Source organism: Myotis yumanensis, unplaced genomic scaffold (assembly GCF_028538775.1).
Source record: "Myotis yumanensis isolate MYYU_CA2020_CCGP unplaced genomic scaffold, mMyoYum1.0.hap1 SCAF_8, whole genome shotgun sequence".
Classification (NCBI taxonomy): Eukaryota; Metazoa; Chordata; class Mammalia; order Chiroptera; family Vespertilionidae; genus Myotis; species Myotis yumanensis.
The window spans coordinates 78,770,122-78,793,124 of NW_027223759.1; the positions used below are offsets into that span (position 1 = coordinate 78,770,122).

At 44.3% G+C, this 23,003-nt stretch overlaps 1 protein-coding gene across 1 annotated transcript in view; it reads left to right on the plus strand.

Annotated features, from left to right (window-relative positions):
- NCKAP5 (NCK associated protein 5) overlaps nucleotides 1-23,003 on the plus strand; it is an 873,870-nt gene that overhangs the window by 545,513 nt on the left and 305,354 nt on the right. Inside the window, 1 exon segment of the mRNA XM_070423100.1 lies at nucleotides 9,599-9,686. Within this exon segment, the coding sequence (XP_070279201.1) occupies nucleotides 9,599-9,686 (88 nt within the window).

Below are 23,003 nucleotides of genomic sequence, written 5' to 3' on the forward strand. Positions count from 1 at the left end.
TTGGAGTCAAATATTTTTTCCAGTATAACTCTCACCATTACGAGGAGGATGACTTTGAATGAGTTCTTTATTCTCATGTATCCTCAATTTCTTCATTTTAAATGAATGAATGAGTACATATGTAAATAAATAAAACTAAAAAGGCAGATAATAGTACTCACTCTGTGGACTTATAAGGATTAAATCAGACAGTGCTTGCCATAGAGTGATTGTGTAACAAAGTAAAGTGTGTGTGTGTGTGTGTGTGTGTGTGTGTGTATGTTTAAAATCTACATTTTCTGTTTTGCCATTCTGAATACTAGAGCTTTTTGCTAGTTTTCCCTAGGACTTCAAAAAGAATGAGGGAAGAAATCTTCAATTTCTGCTAAAGAGGACTAAATAAGACAAGGCCTTGTGAACATGCTACCACTTTACATTACGATTACCCAGATTCTGCCATTCTTCCTCCTTTAATATATGAAAGGCTAAGCAAGTCTAGATGACCCATATCATAGTGCCTTCTCAGTGTGTAGGAAAAATACTTTAATTCATCATCATAAATGGCAGACATGGATTTAGTTCAGAGATTGGAGTTGGAAAGGAGTCAGATTTGATATCTGAGAAGAAAGAAGAAGGCACCTTTTTCAGGTGCTGGAAGTGGCTAAGGGAAGATGAGGAGAAACAGAGAGTGAAAGTGGTACTTCAGATGGTGGGTGACATGGAAAACAGGTGGGTGTTTATATGATTGGTTCTCATTTAAGATTCTAGCAAAGGCCCACGTCTGTGCATGTATGCCCGCACATTAAATGGGGGATGGCCTTGTCCGCGTGGTGGTCCACTATGCTCATGCATATGGGAGGCCCTGGGTTTTATCTTTCCAGGCTGCCTACAGATTTTGTGGGGGTTGGAAGCTGACTGGAGAGGCAATGGCCTAGTTTGGGGTCTGCTATGCCAGAACAAGGGCATCCTTACACGAATGTCTGGAGACAGACACTGGATCAGCATGCTTGGAGGAAGGGGTGTCTGAGATTCAGGGCACTACAGCCAGCAGAGGCTAAGGTGAAGGTCATTCAGAATGCTGGACATACCACTAAGCTTTGGCCAAGCAGAACAAAGACTGGCAATAGCCTCAAGACCCTCAGGTGTAGAGACAAGAGAGCCAGAACAAACCTGGAGACAAGTGACTACTGTCCTGGTGTAAAATGATATCACACTCATGTCTCCCTACCCTACAAAGACCCACCCAACCAGGTCTGCATATGCTTAGCAACTACCTAGGGCAGTGGTCAGCAAACTGCGGCTCTCGAGCCACATGCGGCTCTTTGGCCCCTTGAGTGTGGCTCTTACACAAAATACCGACTTCTGCGCATGGGCCACGAAGTTTCAATTGCACTGTATGTGCGCGCCCGCAAGCGGTATTTTGTGTAAGAGCCACACTCAAGGGGCCAAAGACCACATGTGGCTTGTGAGCCACATTTTGCCGACCACTGACCTAGGGAAGAGAAGCAGTCTACTACTCTTCTACTGAGAGGCTAAACATTTTCACCCAAGAGATAAATATTTGATCTACATAAAACAACCAATGATGGTACCAGCCCCACTCATATTGGCTGCTGGTGCCGGCCCCCGTCGCTCCACACTGTCAGTGGATGCTAGCAGGGCCGCAGCTGTCAGCGTGTGGGAGTGGTGACAGTAGGAGTGGGGCTGCCAGCAGACATGGGTCTGGGGGCAGTGGCAGGAGGGGCTTGGCGAGGGTGCAGAGGATGGGCCGAGACCTGCCTCTGTGCCCACCACAGCCTCACGGCCAACAGTTCCTTTTAAGGTGCACAAATTCATGCACTGGGCCCCTAGTTTTAAATGTGAGACTTAGTCTAACCTAGTGGTCGGCAAACTGTGGCTCACGAGCCACATGCGGCTCTTTGGCCCCTTGAGTGTGGCTCTTCCACAAAATACCACGTGCAGGCGAGCATGTACAGTGCGATTGAAACTTCATGGCCCATGCGCAGAAGTCAGTATTTTGTGGAAGAGCCACACTCAAGGGGCCAAAGAGCTGCATGTGGCTCGAGAGCCGCAGTTTGCCGACCACTGGTCTAACCTATCCTCTGCACCCTCGCCTAGCCCCTCCTGCTGTGGCCCTCAGACCCCTGTCTGCTGGCCCCGCTTGCACCTGCTGATGGTGCGGAGTGATTGGGGCTGACACCAGCAGCCAGTATGAGCGGGGCTGGTGCCATCAGTGGGTATGAGCAGCAGCTGCTGCCCTGATCGCCCCTCAGGGTGACCGGCGGGGCAATTGGGGGGGCCCCCCGCTGGCATCCACCTTGGCTGGCCTGGGGCCTGCAGGCTGGGGGCAGCTCCTGCATTGAGCATCTGCCCCCTGGTGGTCAGTGTGCATCATAGCGACCAGTCATTCTACTGGTTGTTCTGCCATTCTGTGAATTTGCACATTATACTTTTATTATATAGGATAGGATTTGGGATAAAAGTTAATGCTAGTTAGTATGTAGGGGTTCAAAAAAGAGATGAGTTTGGTTATGTACAAAATAAATTAACAATTTTTCTGAATATCTCAGTTGTGTGTTTAAACATTTTTTAAAAAATATGTTTTATTGCCCTACCCAGTTTGGCCCGGTGGATAGAGCATTGGCCTATGGACTGAAGGGTCCCAGGTTCGACTCTGGTCAAGGGCACATGCCACGGTTGCAGGCTCAATCCCCAGTGGGGGTCATGCAGGAGGCAGCCGATCAATGATGAGAGAGAATTGATGTTTTTATCTCTCTCTCCCTCTTCCTTCCTCTCTATAATCAGTAAAAAAATATATATTTAAAAATATGTTTTTATAGATGTTTAGGAGAGAGGAAGGGAGAGAGATAGAGAGATGGATACATTGATGAGAGATAAACATCAATTGGTTGCCTTCTGCATGTTCCCTAGTGGGGATGGAGCCCACAACCTCAGCATGTGCCCTGACCAGGAATCAAACCAGAGACCTCTTGGTTCATGGGTTGATGCTCAACCACTGAGCCACTCTTGCCTGGCTAAACTTTTTACCCTTATAGGAAGTCAGTGGAAGAGAACCAATATTTTATTGTAACCCTTTTTCTTTTCCCCAGCAGATATGAGAAGTGTGCCTCTCCTCATTATGGCCGTTGACCTTACAGGTTGAGGACTGTTCTCCATATGGGGACATGTCATGCCATATTTCATAGGGAGGAGGCTCAAGGTGAAGGAGGGGTGCTATAGTACTCAAACCCCTCTACCCCCTTCTATTTTAAATCCAGTCCCTTTCTTTTGTTCTTAAAATGAAGTTTGATCACGGTACACCCTTGCTTAAGATGACACACTTTTTCTAAGTGAGAAGATTTGGAGTCAAATACAGTGAAACAAAAGGAAAAACAATTTGTAGATTCCAACAGCAGCTCTTAAAAAGCTTCTCAGTGTAAGTGAATAAAGGAGAATATGACTTGCACTTTTATTGTTTTTATTGGATTGTTAATTTTATTATTAATTAACTAGAGGCCCAGTGCACGAAATTTGTGCACAGGGCGGGGAGTATCCCTCAGCCTGGCCTGTGCCCTCTCACAATCTGGGACTTCTCGGGTAGGGTACCTAGGCCTGGCTGGTGATCAGGGCCTATTGGGGCTTTCCTTCCCCCAACTGCTGCCAGCTGGCCCTGTCCCCAACCCAGCCGTTGCCATTGCTTGCCATCTGTGCAGCACTGACCCTCCCCCGCCACTGGTTGCCTCCTTCTGTGGGCGACAGGTGTGGGGTGTGATTGCTTCACTGGCTTGAGCCTCCCTCTATGGGACGTTCACTGGTGGGCCCCGCACACCCACCACAGCATCACTGGCTGGTGGCCTGGGCCTCCCTCTGTGGGGCGATTGATTGCAGGGCCCCCAGATCGATCTCCCCACAGAGGGAGCCCCCACCCACCCTTCACAGCACCATCAGCTGAGAGGCCCCACCCGCCTGCTGGGGCTCTGCAATTGATCACCACGAAGAGGGAAGAGGGTGGTTTAGGCCTCCCTCTGTGGGGTGATCATGGGGCGATGGCGGGGACCCCCAACCAATCACATCACACCCACCTTGGCTGGCCTGGCGCCAGTGTGTATCATAACGTGGTTGTCTGGAAGGTCGTCTAGATGGTCGTTCTGCTGTTCGGTCTTTCTGTTGATTTGCATATTACGCTTTTCTTATTATAGATGCCATTAATCAGCAAATAACATGCTTAAGTATTCCTTTTAAAAAATATATATTTTTTTATTGATTTCAGAGAGAGGAAGAGAGAGATAGAAACATCAATGATGAGAGAGAATCACTGATCAGCTGTCTCATGCCCACCCCCTATTGGGGATGGAGCCCACAATCTAGCATATGCCCTGACCTGGAACAGAACTGTGACCTCCTGGTTCATGGGTCAACACTCAACCACTGAGCCACACCAGCCAGGCAACATTTAACTGTTAAACTATTTCTTAAAAATATGACTCAGTTCATCTTTCAGCTGAAATAGCCCATCCATTACCAGTTTGAGTTGGGGGAAGTGACTTCTGATTTTGTGTTTATTTTGTTATATTTCTGTCAAAATGAAGTTATGATAAACAGAGTATTTGATCATAAGAGTCAAAGAGCACTTCAGTCTAATGTTCTGATAATTTTCTAGAGTGGCATTCCGCAAAACAAAGGGCTAGGCCTGTGGAGGAAGGAAGAGATGCGGGGAAGTCCACATTCTTCTATCAGTAGTTCTCAACTTTCTGGCCCTTTAAATACAGTTCCTCATGTTGTGACCCAACCATAAAATTATTTTTGTTGCTATTTCATAACTGTAATGTTGCTACTGTTATGAATCGTAATGTAAATATCTGATATGCAGGATGGTCTTAGGCAACCCCTGTGAAAGGGTCAGTCAACCGCCAAAGGGGTCACAACCCACAGGTTGAGAACCGCTGCTTACATGCTCCCTCTGGAGCCTAGGGTCTGTTTTCTAATAGCACTTTCCTTACTGAATGAGTCAAACTCTTCAGGGCCCAAATCATAGGCTCTGATTTTAAAGAAATCTGTTATTATCAGGCCCTGAATGATTATAAGTAGGTGGTTTCCTGCCTTAAAAGGATTCAGGAAACCACTGTCTTTTAACATTTACTTCCAGAAAGATCGTCCTTTGGTGTCTAGGGAGACCCTCCATGGAGAAAGTGAATGCAGATCCAAGGACAAAGACCCCAGAATCTGTGCTTTACAAGGATGAACTTGACAGAGGTGGACCCTGGGAGAGAATTTTGGTGCAGAGCCTCACTAATCCTGCTCTTGTGTGGCTTTGAATTTTTTTTAATGCATTATTATTTAATGTCCAATTTTCCTAACTTTAAGTTAGTGCCCTTTTTAAGCAAAAACTATGTTTGAGGTTCTTTTTGCTTCCCCCAAATGAAAACTATAATAAGAATGTACTAATTAAAATGTACCGTAAAATATGAATCTATTTTTAATAAAATAATATAGTTACATTTATATCTACGTTTCCTGAGATATACTGTTTACATATGAGTTTGGTTTATTTTTTCTGACTTGTGTAGGTATTAACTTTAAAAATAGCTTATTAATATGAATTAGAAATGACATGTCACTAAGTATAATTTTGGCCTATACATTTTTAGTTATAACAACTACTTGTTCAGTATTTCGGGGAAGGAAGGATTTAGACTTAAATTGGAAAATAACAACAAAAAACAACAACTGGAAGACATTATTTAAGGTTAGTGTTTAACAATAAATTGCACCAATCAACAACTTAAACAAATTAAAAAAAAAAACCTCTGCACGCCTGACCAAGAAGTGGATAGGCTGATTTTTAGTCACATTTGGGGAGCAGATGGCAGAATTATTCTGTGTGCAGACTGGTGATGCAAACCATAAACCTCAGCTATCAAAATAACAAAACGAAGTAAAATGTCATTGGCATTCAGGTGACAATGGATGATGTTTCAGTCTTTGATTTTCTGGAAAATAAATAGAGGACTTTACTAAATGAGAATTTAAAAAAATAAAGAAAGAATGTGTCAGCAGGGAATAAATAATGGTATCGTCTCATCAGGCTCAAAATATTTTCTCTGTGACCAGATTCATAGAGGTTATGAAAAGATGAGACAACTTAATTTGCTTCCAAGTATTGGGATCAGTCCCTGCAGTCTGAGCCAAGCTGAGGCTTAGAAATGTAATTGGCTTTAATTATAATTAATTTAATTAATCACAGTCATACTGTGAGTCTAGGCTGCTTGAGATTCTATTTCAACAACTTTCTGTTCACCTCCACATTTTCCTTTTTTTAAAATGCAAAGCCAAGAAATAGTGAGGAAAGGTGAATAGATGTGTTGTTTTTTTTCCCTTTTTGATCCAGCCATTTGTGCATAGAACATTTAATTATACAGAAGAGAGAATTCAACAAGATATGCATGGTCACAAAATTGTATTTTAACTTATTTTTTAAAAAGGCAAGATTTTCATTTTAACTGAGTTTTACCTGTTGGGCCACCTTTGTGCCAAATGTCTATAAATGAATGAGATAAAGATCGAATCAAGAAGGAACGGTAGCCTCTGTACTAAGGTGGGGAGGAGGCAGACTAATCCTTAGAAAACCAGAGGTCAGTCTGTGGTATGTGGTACAGGAACTGAGCGATACCGGGCGAGTCATCACTGCTATCACTACTTTTCTTCTTTATGATAGCATTAGCATACATCAGGGAAATGCACTGCCTTTCAAGAGATTGTTTCTGTTCATATACATTGACATGGAGTATTAGAAATGGGCTCTGATCAGGTTTTATTTCAGAACTTGTGACATTTCCCACTTATTTTTTTTTCCACATAAACTTCATTTTTCTCTTCCACCCAATATTAAGTTCTCCTCAGGTCAGAAGCAATATTGTTGCCTTCAGCATCCAATAAGTGTTCACCAAGATAACTCCTGATCAGGAGTTAAGACTCTTTTTTATTTAACATCATTTTCCTGCAGGCCCTGGCCAAGTGGGTAACTCAGTTGGTTACAGGGTTGCCCCGATATGCCAAAGTTGTGGGTTTGATCCCCAGTCAGGGGGAATACAAAAATCAACCAATGAATGCTGAATGAGCAGAACAACAAATTGATGTTATTCTCTCCTTCTCTCCCTCTCTCCCTCTCTTTGTCTAAAATTAATAAATAAAAGTAAATAAAATGATTCCCCTTCATGTAAACAAGGCCTCCTGGAAGGAGGCTGCTCTTTTTACAGTCAGAAAAAATGGTTTAACCCCAACTCCCCTCTTAACTACCCATGATCCTGAGAGTAAGCCATTTAACCTTTCTGTTGCCTTAGCTTTCTCATCTATCGAATAGATATAATGATATTTTTAAAGCACATTATAATGAAGAATAATGAGTTCTTTGACAAGTTAAAAGTACTATTTAACTTTGAGTTACTATTATTAATAACATACGATTTGTGAAAATGTAGGAAACAGATTTTGCTTTCCAAGGCAGACGCCTGGAGAGATGGTTTGTGTAAATGTGTGGTCACACGTCGTTCTCTGAGCACTCACGATCAGTGTCCACGTCTTACTGAAATCCCACCTGGTCCTGGTGCTCCTCTGTGAAGGGAGAACTTCCCAGTTATTATCCAGGCTTGGACTGGGCCAGTTCACCTGCACTCTCCTCACTCTGCTGCTCAGTAGTTATATGACCTATTAGAAAGTTTGACATTTTGAACTACATTGCCTTGTTACTGTAAAGGCTGTACCACGCCAGGGAATTCGTGGGCCTCCTATAGCCCTTAATTTGCAATCATGGAAGCCCTGCTCAAGAGAGAGAAGCTGGGTCAGCCTGCTCTCTGTCTTAAGCAAGTATCATTCTGAGTCAACAAGCCACAGCTTCCGGATGAGACTGGAAGAGACAGCCAACTCAGGTTCTGGGCAGGAGAGCACAGGTTCATGTATAGTTCAGGTGTCCTGGTCTCGGAGTTCTGTCCCCAGATCCTCATGGATGGGCCCCAAGGACAAGTTCATTCAAACACAGTTTGAGTGCACATAGTGAATGCCTGACAAAGAGTAAGTACTTAATGTTTTCAAAATCCTATATAATAAAAGCCTAATATGCTAAGTGTCCAGTCAGCTTATTGGCCATTCAACCAATCAAAGCGTAATATGCTAATGATATGCTAAAGCTGTTCAATGGCTTGCTATGATGTGCACTGACCACCAAGGGGCAGACAGTTGACCAGTCGACCAGTTGCTATGACGTGCACTGACCACCAGGGGGAAGACACTCTGACCAGTAGGTGAGCTTGCTGCTGGGATCCAGCTGATCTGGACTGAGCGAGACGGCCGGACACGCCCTGGAGCCCTCCCGCAGTCCCTCCTCGTTTGACCAACCTCCCACATCCCTCCCCAATCCCGATCGTGCACCAGTGGGGTCCCTCAGCCTGGCCTACACCCTCTCATAATCCGGGACCCCTCAGGGGATGTCGGAGAGCTATTTTCACCATGATCCCGCAGGACAGGCCGAGGGACCCCACTGGTGCATGAATTCATGCACCGGGACTCTAGTAAATTAATAAAGGATTCATGTAATTGTACCGAATACTACATTATGCATAATTCCCGGAGACACATAAGAAACTATGACATGGTTCTATACCAAATATTTTAATTTACTTCAAAAGACAAGACAAGCATATGTGAAATATTTGAACATTTTAAGTGGGGAGTTAAGTGATAGCATGCTGATTTAAAGTGTAGGGCTACCAGAATTCAAAGACACGGGGGACCAGTGGCACAGTCTCTTAGGAAGTGGAACTGGGGATAGAATTTGAAAGATGGATGGGATTTGAGAAGACAAAAGAGTATGGGCATTTCAAGCATGACACAATGTCTAGAAATGGAAATAGGTGTGTTTGTTTCACTCTTTACTTTTGGGTGATGCAGGGGTAGGAGTGAGCATTGGAGGTGGGTATTTAAAACAAAATAGGTTATAACATAAAATATATATCATAATACAACTATTGAAAAACTCACACATGTGTACTAAGATGTATGTATAAAGATATTGTTCAAAATAGTAAAAAATTAGCAATAATTTAAATTCTGTCAGGGAATGGTTAAATAATAAATAATACTAGGAAGTAGATGAGAATAATATAGTAGGTCTCTGTGTGCTGACACAGAAAGACCATCATGGAAAGACACGCTAGTATATTAAAGGTGAAAATGCATTTATGTAATATTTGTCAACTTTGAAAATTGATTTTAAAAAATCAAAGTGGTATTTCAGGAAGATGAATATGGTAACATTGTGTCAAGTTAAAAGGGGGTGATTGAAAGTGAAAGGGTATTTGGTGATGTTTGCTTGCTTATAGACACAGGAGGCCAGAGACAGGGTCCTGAATGGTGAAGAGAAAGAATGCAGAGACCTTCTGAAGAGTGACTTTGAAGGACTTCATGGCAGATTCTTGATAGAGGGGATGAAGGCAAGAGAAGAGAAGGGAGATTTTTCAGGTTTCAGCTTGGGAAATATGCACTGAGGACTGATTTCTACGAAAGGGGAATAGACTCGTGCTAATAGGAAACCTTTAAATAATTTTTGTGTCTTTTTGTTTCTCAGGATGGAAGAAACAGTACGAAATCTATTGCAGAGTCAAGGACCTCCAGAGCAGAAAAAAGAAGACACTGTAAATATAATGGTCTATCAGGTACACCACATTTCTTACTCTCGAATGGGTACTGATTTTCTCATTTTCTCTAGCTCTGTCCTCCCTAATTCAGAGAGATATAAATAAGTATGGGCCAGACCCTGGTGCTGGGATCCATATGGTTACCTCTGTTTGAGGAATCATGTGCACATTTATTTAACTCATTCTTTTTTTTGAATTCCTACTGTGAAACAGATTGTAGATTTGGTTGGAGGAAGATATAAAAAGTTAGTTTGCCGTGAAACTGAGAGAGCTATAAAAATATAGAAGTACTCTGTGACCAGGGCTATGAGAGAGGTAGATCCCATACTGTCTGGGAACACAGGGAAGGGGTAACTCACCCTGTCTTGGAGGTAAGGAATACTTCCCAGAGAGCTATGCCACTTATGGTGGGCCTGGAATAGAGAACAATAGGAAGGACACTGGGGACAGTGGGAAAGCCTAGCTGAGGTGCAGTGGTGTGCATTTGCATGGCAGGTACATGGAGAATGAGAAGCTCAAGGTCATTGAATAATGGTCTGGGGAGAGGAAATGTTGACTGAGGGTGCACGGGAGAGCTGGATGAGGCTATGCTCATATGCTGGGCACATGGGTGTGGCCTTGTCCCCCGTCAGTGTGTAGGGGGTCCACAGAGAGTAGGAGGTCAATACAGTAACAGGTTGTCATCATCCAGAGGCTCTCAGCCCCTGGCTCTTTAACACCAGCAAGGTGTTCAGGCTGGAGGGCAGGACACTTGGCCTGAGAATGACCCAGTTGGCCACGCAGGTGGGAAGACTTTTGCAGAGGGGTAGAGAAATAACAGCAGAAAGAGCACAGGTACTGTTTATAGATAAACCAGAGACCTGGTGCACGAAATTCGTGCATTCGGGTGGTGGTGAGGGGTGTCCCTCAGCCCGGCCTGCACCTTCTCGCAGTCCGGGAGCCCTTGGGAGATGTCCAGCTGATGGCTTAGCCCACTCCCTGCAACAGTTGGACATCCTTAGCACTGCCGTGGAGTCAGGAGTGGCTCCCACCACCACCACTGCACTTACCAGCTGTGAGCCCAGCTTCTGGCTGAGTGGCACTCCCCTTGTGGGAGCACACTGACCACCAGCACCAGAGGGCAGCTCCTGCATTGAGCATGTGCCCCCTGGTGGTCAGTGCACGTCATAGCAACCGGTTGTTCCGCTGCTCAGTCGATTTACATATTAGCCTTTTATTACATAGCATAGAAGACTTCTGTTGAAAAATCACTTGAAATGACAAATAGAGAACTAATATCCATTGCACAACTGTGTATAGAGAGCTAAAGAAGCTAAGGCAGGCAAGGAAGTGGGCTGAAATTTGAGGTAATTCCCATGGCTGTGCTCATGTCTGTTGGCTAAGGAAGTGGTTTTGGGAGGTAAGTATAGGAGCCCAGCAGGTAAAGATAACCTTACACTGGCTTCCCTGAACTCATGGGTTTGGGGCTCTGCAACCTAACTTGTCATGAGAAAGATTGGGAGGATTCTGATCATAAAAACCACAGTAACATACAAAGCTAAGAATTCCAGGCAGAGTTGGTTTTAAAAAATCTTTGTCCTCAATAGTTGACTCTGGAGACATGTGTAGGACTCCTTTAGGATGATGGACAGCTGCTCTCCATCTCCAGTGAATACCGTGCAAAGAGTTGATTTAAGCCGCCTCAGAGGAGATTAAAGTGAGTGCCATGCAGACAATTAATAAATCAGTAAAATCCACTTCTTGCAGAAGTACCCTTTGTGAGGGGTGTCTTTTCATAGGAATGCACAGTCCACTTTTCCTGATGTGCGGTCACCTAAAGTTAGGATAAGGATTTCAGTCCTCCAGCCCTGAGTCTTTCTGAAGTATTGCACTGCTTTGCTAGAAAATTGAGGTATAAATAAAAGGGGGGGGGGGAGGGTTGATTCTGCAGTAAGGGGTGCAGTGCAGCCTAAAAGAGCCACATGAATCTGAACCACAGTTCTGCCCCCCTTTCACCTCCCACCGGGCATGCCAAGCCCAAGGTAAAACCAAGAACTCACATCCCACTGTGCTTTTCCCAAACGCCTCCTTGCTGCTTGTCCAGGTTCCTTCTTACTCCATGCTTCTCTCTATCTCTCCACTGCTTACTACACATTTAACATCACCATTAGAGTTTAATTTATAAAACTGGAAGCTACTTAGAAAACAGAGGCACTTTAAAAAATGTGTTTTAAAACTATTTCCTGTCTATGACCCAGTCCATTAGGTTAGGGGACTCAGTGCCTCCCTCTAGCGGGGAGGCAGTAAATCACCAGAATTGATAAGACATGGACAGATTTTTCAGTCATTGCTCTCGCTGGCCTCAGGCTCCTTATGTGGAAAATAGGAGACAGTCAATGGGTTCCACGGCCCATAGGGTCATTTTCACATTCAACAGATTTACTGAGCTCAGAGTATGTACTGGGTACAGCCTGTACTCTGGGGATTCAGGCAATGAGAAGGGGGAGAGAAATGCTGTTGGGCAGCACCGAGGCCACGGTCCCTGGCATCTCCCTAACCCCGGTCTCCTAAGTGTGGCTAATAGCGGCGCAATAGGTCTGTATGAGCCGGGCCTGCTGACACCAGTGACGCCTTCCTGAAGTTAAATTCTGTGGTTCGAATGCGAGCTGGGAGATTTATTGCTTCATAGTGTGGGATGTTATGAGCAGACCTGACTCAGACTTTCCAACAGCAAGATTTCTCTGACAGGAGCCAGCGGCCCATGCAAGGCTTAGGCCCATGGGAAAGCGGGAGTTGGTTTCATTTTCCACTGTGGAAGTTATATATATAGAGAGAGATTAAATGGTGGGGCCCAAGCGGCCCTCTGATTACTACCTAACTTGAGACCTAAACATAAGCCTTTCCACTTTATCTAGAGCACTCTACATTCATTTATTCATTTATTCATTTATTCGTGTATTTACTCATTTATTCATTCAAATGACAACTGTTCACTGACTTTTTTACATAAGTGTAGTAGTTTCCCGTTGATGCTGCAGCAAACTTAGTGAGTTAAAACCGCACGCATTTATGTTCTCTTAAATTCTTGAGGTCAGAAGTCTGGAGTCGCAGTGCTGGCTGCCTCAGAGAAGACCATTCCTTGCCTTTTACAGATTCCGGCATCCCTGGACCTGTGCTCCTTACCCTCATCTTCAAAGTGCAGGACTCCAAGCTCTGGTTCCATTGTCATATCTCTTTTTTTCTGAGTTTGACCCTCTCCCCTCCTTTTAGAAGGACCCTATGATTACATTAGACCAGTGGTCGGCAAACTCATTAGTCAACAGAGCCAAATGTCAACAGTACAACTATTGAAATTTCTTTTGAGAGCCAAATTTTTTAAACTTAAACTATATAGGTAGGTACACTGTTATTAACTTAATTAGTGTACTCCTAAGGCTTAGGAAGAGCCACACTCAAGGGGCCAAAGAGCCACATGTGGCTTGCGAGCCGCAATTTGCCGACCATGGCATTAGACCCAACCAGATAAACCAGGAAATTCTCCATATTTCAAGATCTCCAATTTAATCTCATTCACAAAGTCCCTTTTGCCCTATAAGGCAGCATTCACAGGTCTCGGGGATTGGGAGGTGGACATCTGGGGGTGGGGTATTATTCTGTTCATGGCACTAGGTGACACATCCCTCTATAAGGCTGGAGGTACCTAGCAGATAGCAAGCTAAGTGCTGGCGTACCACTGCCTGCCTGACAGGCCTTTCCTGGAGGGCTCAGTTGATAGTATGCTGGGCAGTGGGGAGGAAAGGCAAGTAATCAAATACGTGCAACCATGTGACGGGAGTCATAATAGCAGCTTGCACGGGATTCTGGGAGCAGGAGGGATGATCCACCAAACCCCACTGCACTGTTGTCCCTTGAGACCCTGCCATCTGCTTCACACTTATTTTTTAATAATCCATCCATACCTAGCACCAAGGACAGTCTCATTTCATCAAGGGAAATAAAACACATCAAAAGATTGTCTGTAGAGGAACCTGAATCACTAGAAATGTCATGAAGTTTCCTTCTGCTTTTTCCCCTCCAGATTATTCTCTGTAGGTGGTGTCTTATATATTCTTGTCACCCAGGTCACCATCTTATTTAGTCAAGTGAATTAGGAAACAGGTTAGAAAAAAAACATAATTATTTAAGATGTGAAAGGGGCCAATTAAACACACATGAAATGGAATGACTGGTGGGAGAGGGCATCATTCCCCCAGCTTCCTCTGTGGCAATGTCTAAACACAGGCGGCCTGGCTGAGTTACCATGAATCCTAACACTGACAATGGGTTGCCTCCTATAGTCCTCTTGTGTCCGTAGCTACCCTCTGTGCTGCTCAGCTATAGCGGATATACTTCCTCTTGTCTCTTCTTCTCTGTGGAACATGAAGTGAACCCACATTGGCTAATTCACTTAGAAAGAAAGAAAAGTAAATGGGCAAGTGGAAACACTAACAGCTTCTGCCACTCACAGGACCTCAGAGGGTCACCTAGACTCCCTGGGTCCCTCGGTTTTCATATTTGTAAAAGGTTCGGTTTTGGACTAAATTAGGGATCACAAACATAAATGCCCACAGTTGCCAGATAAAAGTGGGTCAGGTAGCCCTAGCTGGTTTGGCTCAGTGGATGGAGTGTGGGCCTGCAGACTGAAGGGTACCGGGTTTGATTCCGGTAAAGGGCACATGCCCAGTTGTGGGCTCGATCCCCAGTGTGAGGTGTGCAGGAGGCAGCCGATCAATGATTCTCTCTCATCGTTGATGTTTCTATCTCTCTCTCCCTCAATTGCCAAAAAAAAGTGGGCCAGGTCTGAGAAAAATCAAGTGTTCTCTCGGGGTTTGCCTTCTATTTTTCTACTGTCGATAAGAAAACAGGTACAGAGAGAGGTTTTTTTTTTTTTTTTACTTGTTTTTGTTTGTTTTGTCTTTAATGAAATACAAAATTCTTGCTTATGACGTAGCATCCCGTACCAGGTTGAATGCCAAAGGACAAAAGGGAGTGATGGAACTGCAGCAAACTGCGGAGCCACTGTCAGGCCTGCAGGCAGCAGCCCCAGCCCAGCTGCAGCAGAGTCAGATGCCCCAGAATGCGGACTGACGGCCACATGGCTCAAAAGAAGATGAAGTTCAGTTTGATGGGCAGTCTCTCAGTCTGTAAATAAGGCTTATTTTCTATGTATGGACTAAACAATGTGTTAGACGAAGGGCAACCCTCCGAAGAGAAACACAATTTCTAAGGTTTCTTCTTGCTCATAGAACTCTGGGATTTCGATGCTTCTTTGCAATCCCATGAGGCCTTGCTACATGAGTGTGAAGCAGAGTGTGTCTGCCTGGAGAGCTGTGCCCACCAGGAGCCAGCATCGCTGAGCACCTCCAGATACAGTCATGTGCTGGTCACTTTACCAGTGTGAGAGCTTGTCTTATGACAAGAGTCCTTAGAACTAGTGTTAGTATGTTCCTCATTTTACAGAAGAGGCGATTGAGGCACAGAGAGGTTAAATCGCTTGCCCAAAGAGACCCATTTCCACCTGAGCTCCTTTGCACCCTTTTAGCTGGCTTGATAATTTGCCATAAAAACCGAGCTCCCTTTATCAGGAGCTGCAGTGAGTCACTGTCCCAGGAGAGAACAGAGAGGTAGGTAAGTGCTCAGCAATCTGCAGTGGTGTCCAAGTTTGCCTCTCCACCTCTTATTTTATCCCCCCTGGGTAGAGAGCCCTGAGCTGTGTGCTCCCTGAGCCCAGCTCCATTATTTTTAATGATGGTCCATGCTCAGTTAATGACACCTTGGCCTGCATTTAAAGGAATGCAATATTTAACTCAAGTTATTTTCATTTGAAGTGATCTAATTGAAAAGCAAAATGACTTTTTCCTGAAATAATTCCTGAAAAGTAGTCTCAGATGTGATTAAGCAGTTGATACTTGTGGAAAGGGAACCTTTCTAGTTATCTTAAAATTTGTTACTCATCAAATATTTGTCCAGTTCCTTTGATGTACACACAAGTGTGTGACATAGCCTGGGACCTTCCCTGGAGCCCAAGGCCTGCCTGGTGGAGATGCTGCTTCCTTCACAAATGCTAATTCTTCCCAGGTGCAGGACACGTTCGACTTCAAGCTCTACCACCTTCTTCCCTAGCAATGACTTAAACACCGTAAGCAAACTAAAAGTTTTAAGTGCACTAGAAAGAGAAGTTAGGGTTGAGAAGTTATATTAAACAATCAATTACAAAAGATACCTGGGAAAGTTCCCTTACATAGCAAAGTATCTCTAAAATATTTAAAGTGTGAGTTTCCCCAACTTCTAACATAGAATTTTTTTTCATGAACACATGTAAACGCAAGGCAGACTGAAGTTCCGGGATTGAGGCCTTCAGGAGCTGATTGGTACCAGAACCACCTGGGGGAACCCTGACACATCCCACTGTCCGGGGACCTCCTGGAAGCTCCTGACTTAGAGTGATCTGTTTAGTTTTGTCATTTCCAACTTTGATGAGTCATCTTCATCCCCTGTATTGGCAGCTAACAGGTACTTTAGAACCTATTCATTAACCAGCAGTGTCCCCTCATTGTGCAGAGGAGTAAATGGAGCTGATGTTCACAGCCCAGTGCTCAGTCCAGGGCAGAACTGCATATGCATCTCTACAGTGTCTGGCTGATTCTTACACACGCAGTCCATGGCTCAGTAAGTGACCTTGAGGTTAGTGAGCCAAGAGGAGCAAACTCTTTAGAAGTTTGCAGAGAACTGGACTGTAACTTACCCAAGTTACTTAGAAAAGTACTTTCGTTTTCTTTTTATAACTAAACAAAATAAGGCAAGCAAAGGCAAATACGTGGATCAGCAGTCAGGACTGCCACTGAATGCACACAGCTGGAAAAATGATCTTAAATTCTACTGTCTGCTGAGAGGGTAGCTAAGTCGTTGCACAGGGATTTATAAAATTATAATACACACAAGGATATGCAGGTTTATTGAGTGCTTTTATTTATGTCTGTGGCCTGTGATCTCAGGAAGTCTCAAGGGCCTTTGGTTCCGATTTAAGAAAGTTGGCCTTTTACCTCGCTGACCCAGCTGAATAAAGTGGTGTCACCATCCTCCCCTGCCCCCTCCCCCCGCCCCCCCCCCCCCCCCCCCACACACACACACAAAAGAGATTTGGCCTTTTCTTTGAATTGCTGTGAACTTTGAATAGCTGCTGAGGGGGGTAATGGTGATAAAGGGAGTGTTTTTATTGTGTGTTAAGTTTTAAAGGGCGAAATCGCCTAAAGGAAGCAATTTTCTTCCTTCCTCTTTGTGTTCTTCTTTTGGTTTTGTTTAAAGCAACATCCTCTATTCAAATACGTTTAGGACTCAGCAGTTCTCAACCTGTTGGGTTGCGACCCCTGAAAATACATCCTGCATATCAGATATTTACATTACGATTCATAACAGTAGCAAAATTACAGTTATGAAGTAGCAATGAAAATAATTTTATGGTTGGGGGTCACCACAACATGAAGAACTGTATTAAAGGGTCGCGGCATTAGGAACGTTGAGAATCACTGTTAGGTAAAGAAGGCAGGCTTTCTCAAAGTAAGTGCCTGATGAGATTCAACACCACCAAAAACATCGTCCTACCTAAAACATTTCTCTTCCCTTTGAAAACATTCTGTAAGATGAATTAATGATTGTACAACCTAGAAAAAAGAGTTTTTTAGAATTCCAGAAGTTTCCAAAACAGCCTCGTGTGGGAGCACTCGCTTGTTGTTAGCACACCTGGACAAGGGGAACACTCACCTCTAATTCCAAGGTCATGTTAAATACTTGGGAAGGAATGGAGACGTTTTAAATCCTATCAGTAAGAGTTTACTTACTTACTTACTTACTTACCAGGAATTTAGAACCCTTGGTTTAATGGATTCTGACTCTATTTTCTCTTTCTCAATTTCTGTCTAAATTCTCTGCTCAGACATGAATACTTCTCTTGTTACATGCTTTGACCCTGAACTGAACTCTTACCAAGTAAAAGCAGAAAAGAATCTCCTTGTTAAAACCAATGTAACCTCTGGATAAAATGGTGCCCTGGAAAAGCACCTCTTCAGACAGGTGAGCCGGGGTTTGCCCATGAACATGAATCACACTCCTCGACTCCACTCACAGTGGGCCAGACCCTCTTTGGGATATTCAGATAGTGTCTGCGGTCAGGAGGTTCTGTGGATAGGCTCCAACCCAGGTGGCTTGGGCAAACACTTAGGGCAGTTCAGATCATTAACCAGGCATATCAGCTATTTCTTCCTTGTAGGAAATAAATACATTTGAACAGAGCAAAATCAGGATGATATCAGTCCTTGAACTTTGATCCTATTTTCTTAACTGACCTCAGGCTAGAAAACTATGATTTTCTTCCTTTTAGGACTTGGCTTATCAGTGCTTTATGAAATGGAGATAAAATAGTCCTTGGGGGAAAATGAACAACTTTCCTGAGATCTCTCCTATACAGTAACCTTTCAGCTAGATCATCCTTATTGATTTTGTCTGCACGGTGACGATGAAGAGGAGTCACCAGGTGTGGGTTTGAGAAAAATGGTCCGGCCTGGCGTCTGCTGTCTGCATTTAAGCCGTGGCAGGCTTCAGGTGTTCACTGGCCTGACAGGCCTACCTGAGGAGACAGAACCAGGCTTTTGCAGGCTTAGAGCTGGTCCCTGAGTCCTGTACAGCAGATTCGGACTTGGGGAAGTGGCCACCTGCAAGAAGGGATCTTCTCCAGGAACAAATGTAGACAAGGGCTCAGACTCTGCTCAGGTCCTCAACCTACGTGGGCGCCAACCCAGAACACTTCACAGAATCCCCGGAGCCGAGACTGTGCCCTGGCATGTTTAAAAATGTCCCCCAGGGAGTGTAATATGTCATTAGGACCAAGGGTCAGTCAACACCATGCTCCTGAAGAGCTTCTCTAGCCAGCTCAGATCTGTGGGGAAAGTGCAGGAGAAGATTGTTAAAGAGGGTTAATTCACAGAGTGTAGGCAAATGGACTTCGATGGAAATTCAATGACTTTTCCATCTCACAAGTACTTTCGCTGTTGCTAGAAGGCAGTTATCTAATCTCAGGTCATCTAAGGCTGTCCAGCTGTGCCACTGACCAAGGTGGAGGATTTGCCTCCACACACTGGGCTCTGTAAACTCCTCCGGTTCACGAAGGGCGAAGATAGTGAAGTTCATTGAACACATTTTGTTCCCTCCACCCCATGGTGGTCTGTCAGCCACGCATTCAAATACAAATGTAAGCAGTTTCTGTATTCTCTTTTCTTCTGTGTAAGTGGTCATGTAGGTTAGTGATGGAAAGAAGCAACCTGAGGAAAGGAACATTGCAAACCATTAAAAAGAATGCCATGACTCACTGTGGAGAGACCACACATGCCGGATGGTGGGTGGAGAAAGTGTGAAGGGGAAAGTAAAAAGTTCAGGGTCAGACAGACCTGGAAGTAGATCCCAGTTTTCTCTCTCAATTCCTTTTGTCAACTTGGGCACATGAATCAGTTTGAGTCTCTCTTTTCTCTTCTCCATAGAGGGTATAATGAGGCTAACTGGACAGGCCGCTGTCTTCCAAGGGCTTCGGCAGACCTGATTTCATAAGGACAGAGGCAGTGTATAACGTGCACAGCACATGTTAAACAGTCAATGAGCAGCAGCTAGTACGTATTGTTATTACACATCTAGCCCTATCTATCTACTCAACTGTTTTCTCTTCACACAAATGCGTCCTCTTACCCTGCCCCACTCTAGCCCACCCTAGCACCTAGCACCATGGAAACTGCTAAAAATATAAATGTCTCAGATTGGAGAAAATGACAAAACTATGAGAAACGTAGACATGTCAGGAGTGCTGACCCCAGGGTCAGCTCCCAGACAGGACTGCCTTTCGGGTGGCATCTTCTCCCACTGCACAATCTTGGCATCCCCAGACCCTGTCTGCCAGTATTTTCTCATTTAGATATGTTTCTTTAAAATTCCACCTATTAAATGCAGCACTCCACATAAGAAATAAAGAACAGGGAAAATAAACACAACAGTCCTTGAAGAACATTTCATTAAGCTTTTTTTAAAGTTAAAACGATGATGAGAAAAAAAATATCAATTCCCAGCTGGGGCCTCTGTGTGGAGTCCCCATGTTCTCCCACATCTGCCTGGGTTTTCCCTGGGGACTCGGTTCCCTTGCACATCCTCAAACTGTGCACCTGAGGAGAATGGATGTGTCAACATTGTCCCCGTGTCAGTGTGGGCGTGTGAGTGGCCCTGGGATGGAAGGGTGTCCTGTCCAGAGCGAGTCCCTCCTTGTGCCTGATCTGCCTAGAGAGGCTCTGCCACCTGCGACCCTGAACTGGAATAACTGGGTTGGACAATAATTCTCTTACTGTTTTTATTAACGTTGCTTAAATGTATGTAGAGCTCACGTCTATCTCAGTGTTTAATATCAGAAGTGTTTTCGGTATTCATTTAGAAGTTTATTGATGTTTTTGTGACCAGAAATATACTATAGGAACTTAACTCTTGTTTATATCAATTAGCCTATGGTAAAGTTGTTTTTATTATCTGTCATCGTTTCACTTAGAAGTCACAGTTTCCAAAAACCTATTCTTTAAGGGATGGTCATTTACATGTTAGTATGAGCCACAAACTCGTCTCTGAAAACTGGAATTTAGGATGTGGGATGTGAAGGGGAAGAAGACAAGAAAATAATTTTCCTCAGGTTATTCAGGATTATAATCCTCTGTGCTGATTAAATAAGTTTGGGTGAGACTCACCTTGAACAAGGGTACCAGGGAAGAGGTATCAAGAAGTAGCATTCGGATAGAGAAGTGAAGAGAAAGCCAGCTAAGATGATGGGCAGATTAAAGCCATCATTCCTATGGTGTGCCCAGTGCTCCTCCTTCTCCTGCCCTCACAATCCCAGGACCCAGACCCAGGCTGGGACCAGCATAGTAACTGCTGAAGGCTCGATATGCTAGCTCGTGCCATGTGCTGCACGCCTTCTGTGGATGCACCATATGTCAGAGTGACATTGCAGAGGCCCTTTCGCAAGCCCATTGAATTGAGGTCCTATAATGGCTTATTTTCTGCCCTCGTCTGTTTAAATGAACAAGCAAAGATTGATGGTCATTCATGATGATCCATTGTTTTGTAAATATACCAAAGTATATTTTTTCCCAAATGTATTCTGTTTGGTAGGTTTGCCATTCCACCCCCTCCAATAAAGTTGGCTTCTACACTAAGTTAATAAATTAGCATGGTAAATTCATTTCTCCCCATTAAAGCCAAGCCTATAGCTTAGTCTGAATTAGGAAGCCGCTACTATAATTATAAGTGATGATCTGAAAAGAATCCCACTGCAAAGCATTCTTTTCTGTTTCATTTACTACGTGACTTGTAAATATATCCTTAAGATACGAATTAGGCTGCATGTCTCTAGAGTCATTATAATTAATTTTTTCTAATCCTTCTATTATTGTATTTTTCTTCTCTTTGGCTATTTATTTCCTTTTTTTCTCCTGAGCATTGCATAATCACCATTGGAGAATTGGTAGTGAAAATTGCCGCAAGAAAAATTAATATGTGTTTTATGGTTTACACTTTCACATCATCTCATTTGGTCCCTACATTAACCTTTCTAGATAGGAAGGGCAGGAAGGGCAGCTTCGCTTTGCAGGTGGAGAAGCTGTTTCCCAGCAGCAGCTGACTTTATGAGCATCGTGCAGTGTCAGGTCACAGTGGACTTGGCCTTTTGATTCCAAGTGCCACAGTCTTGCGGGGGGGAGCACGCATTATTACATTCCGCACCAGTGGTCCTCCAATCTGGCCATGCCTTGGAATCATCTGGAGATGATAAGTGATGCCCTGGTTCCACCCAGGATCCTGATTTCATGGTCTAGAGTGCGGCCTGGTTATGAGGATTTAAAAAATCTCCACAGGTCAAGTTTAATGTGCAGCCTTGTTTGAGATCCACTGCACTACAAGGTTTTAGAGTGACCTGCATTTTTTTTTCTTGCTCAGCCTCTTAAAGCTCCCTACAATCAGGGTCTTGGATTCATTGACCTATCACCAGCATTTCCCCCAGAGTAGCCAACCTGGTACCTTGTTTAGAAGACACATTGAACTTCAGTGGGAGTTAGTCCTTGAAAAACAGTAAAATTCACCTAAATGGAAAGGTCCTTTGGTTTTATGGATTTTCTGATGAGAGACAACCAAGGAGTAGGGGTATTCCACTGAGGTACAGCAAAGGATTATGGGTACTCAGGTGAGAGAAATCAGAGGGTTATGGGAAACTTAAAAAGCTTTAAGTTTCCTGAATGAGTCTCTCACAAGCTGTGAAATGTTTGTGGATTTGCTTTACCCTCAGGGCCTGGGGAACTCACTCCCAGCCATTTTTAGTCCATGGGTTAGTAGTGAAAGCATCGCTGAGGAGGCTTTTATGGGTCAACTGGAAAGACTGTTGGGGGAACATGTGGACGTGGGAAAGATCAGTGAGTCATGCAGGAAAATGCTGGAGAGAGGGACCCGGTTCAGAGACCCAGGACGGGGTGGGCAGAGAACACTGGAGATGCCTGAGGAAACTGCAGTGCTGAGGACAGCCCTGCTGGTGGGAAGGCGTGGCTGCAAGTGAAACAATTTCAGTTGCATAAATAAGAGGGAACCATGGGCACAAAGAAAACAAGACATGATTCTCAATTTACCCTAGTTAGTGTTGCCTGTTAGCTACAGTTGAAGACTAATTTCCTTTTTAAAAATTAGAACAATTAGCAAGTTTTAGAAAGTTACCAAACTAAGTCTTTGTCCTTGCATTATGAAAACCAGGCCCTGGGAAGACAATGTGAACGTGGCAGAGAGGAAGTGGGCAGCCATGCGTCACGGCTGGTTCTCAGGGTGAACTCCCGATCTGACCATGACTACTGTTATGCAGTGAGCATCCTGCTCAGTTTTCACGGGAACCGAGCTCAGCTGACTTTGCTGTAACTACCCCAGGACTGGGTGGGAGAGCCAGACACAGCACCCAGTGAAAGGCTCTCCCACCCGGGTCTAGGGTAGTCTGGGGCAAAGTCAGCTGAGCTCAGTCCCCGTGAAAACTGAGCAGGATGCTCACTGCATAACAGTAGTCATGGCCAGAGTGCTGCAGGGCTAGTGTTTAGTGACAGGAAGTCTATGAAGTGATCATCTGGTATCTTGGACTTTAGGGCTACTTGGAAGGGTCAGACAATCTCATAGTTTATTAGGGTGGCCAAGACATAGGCCATGTTACCAGCTGATCACTATCATGCTGCTTGGTGTGAAACAGGCCAGCCCCTGTTTCCTGTGGTTTTC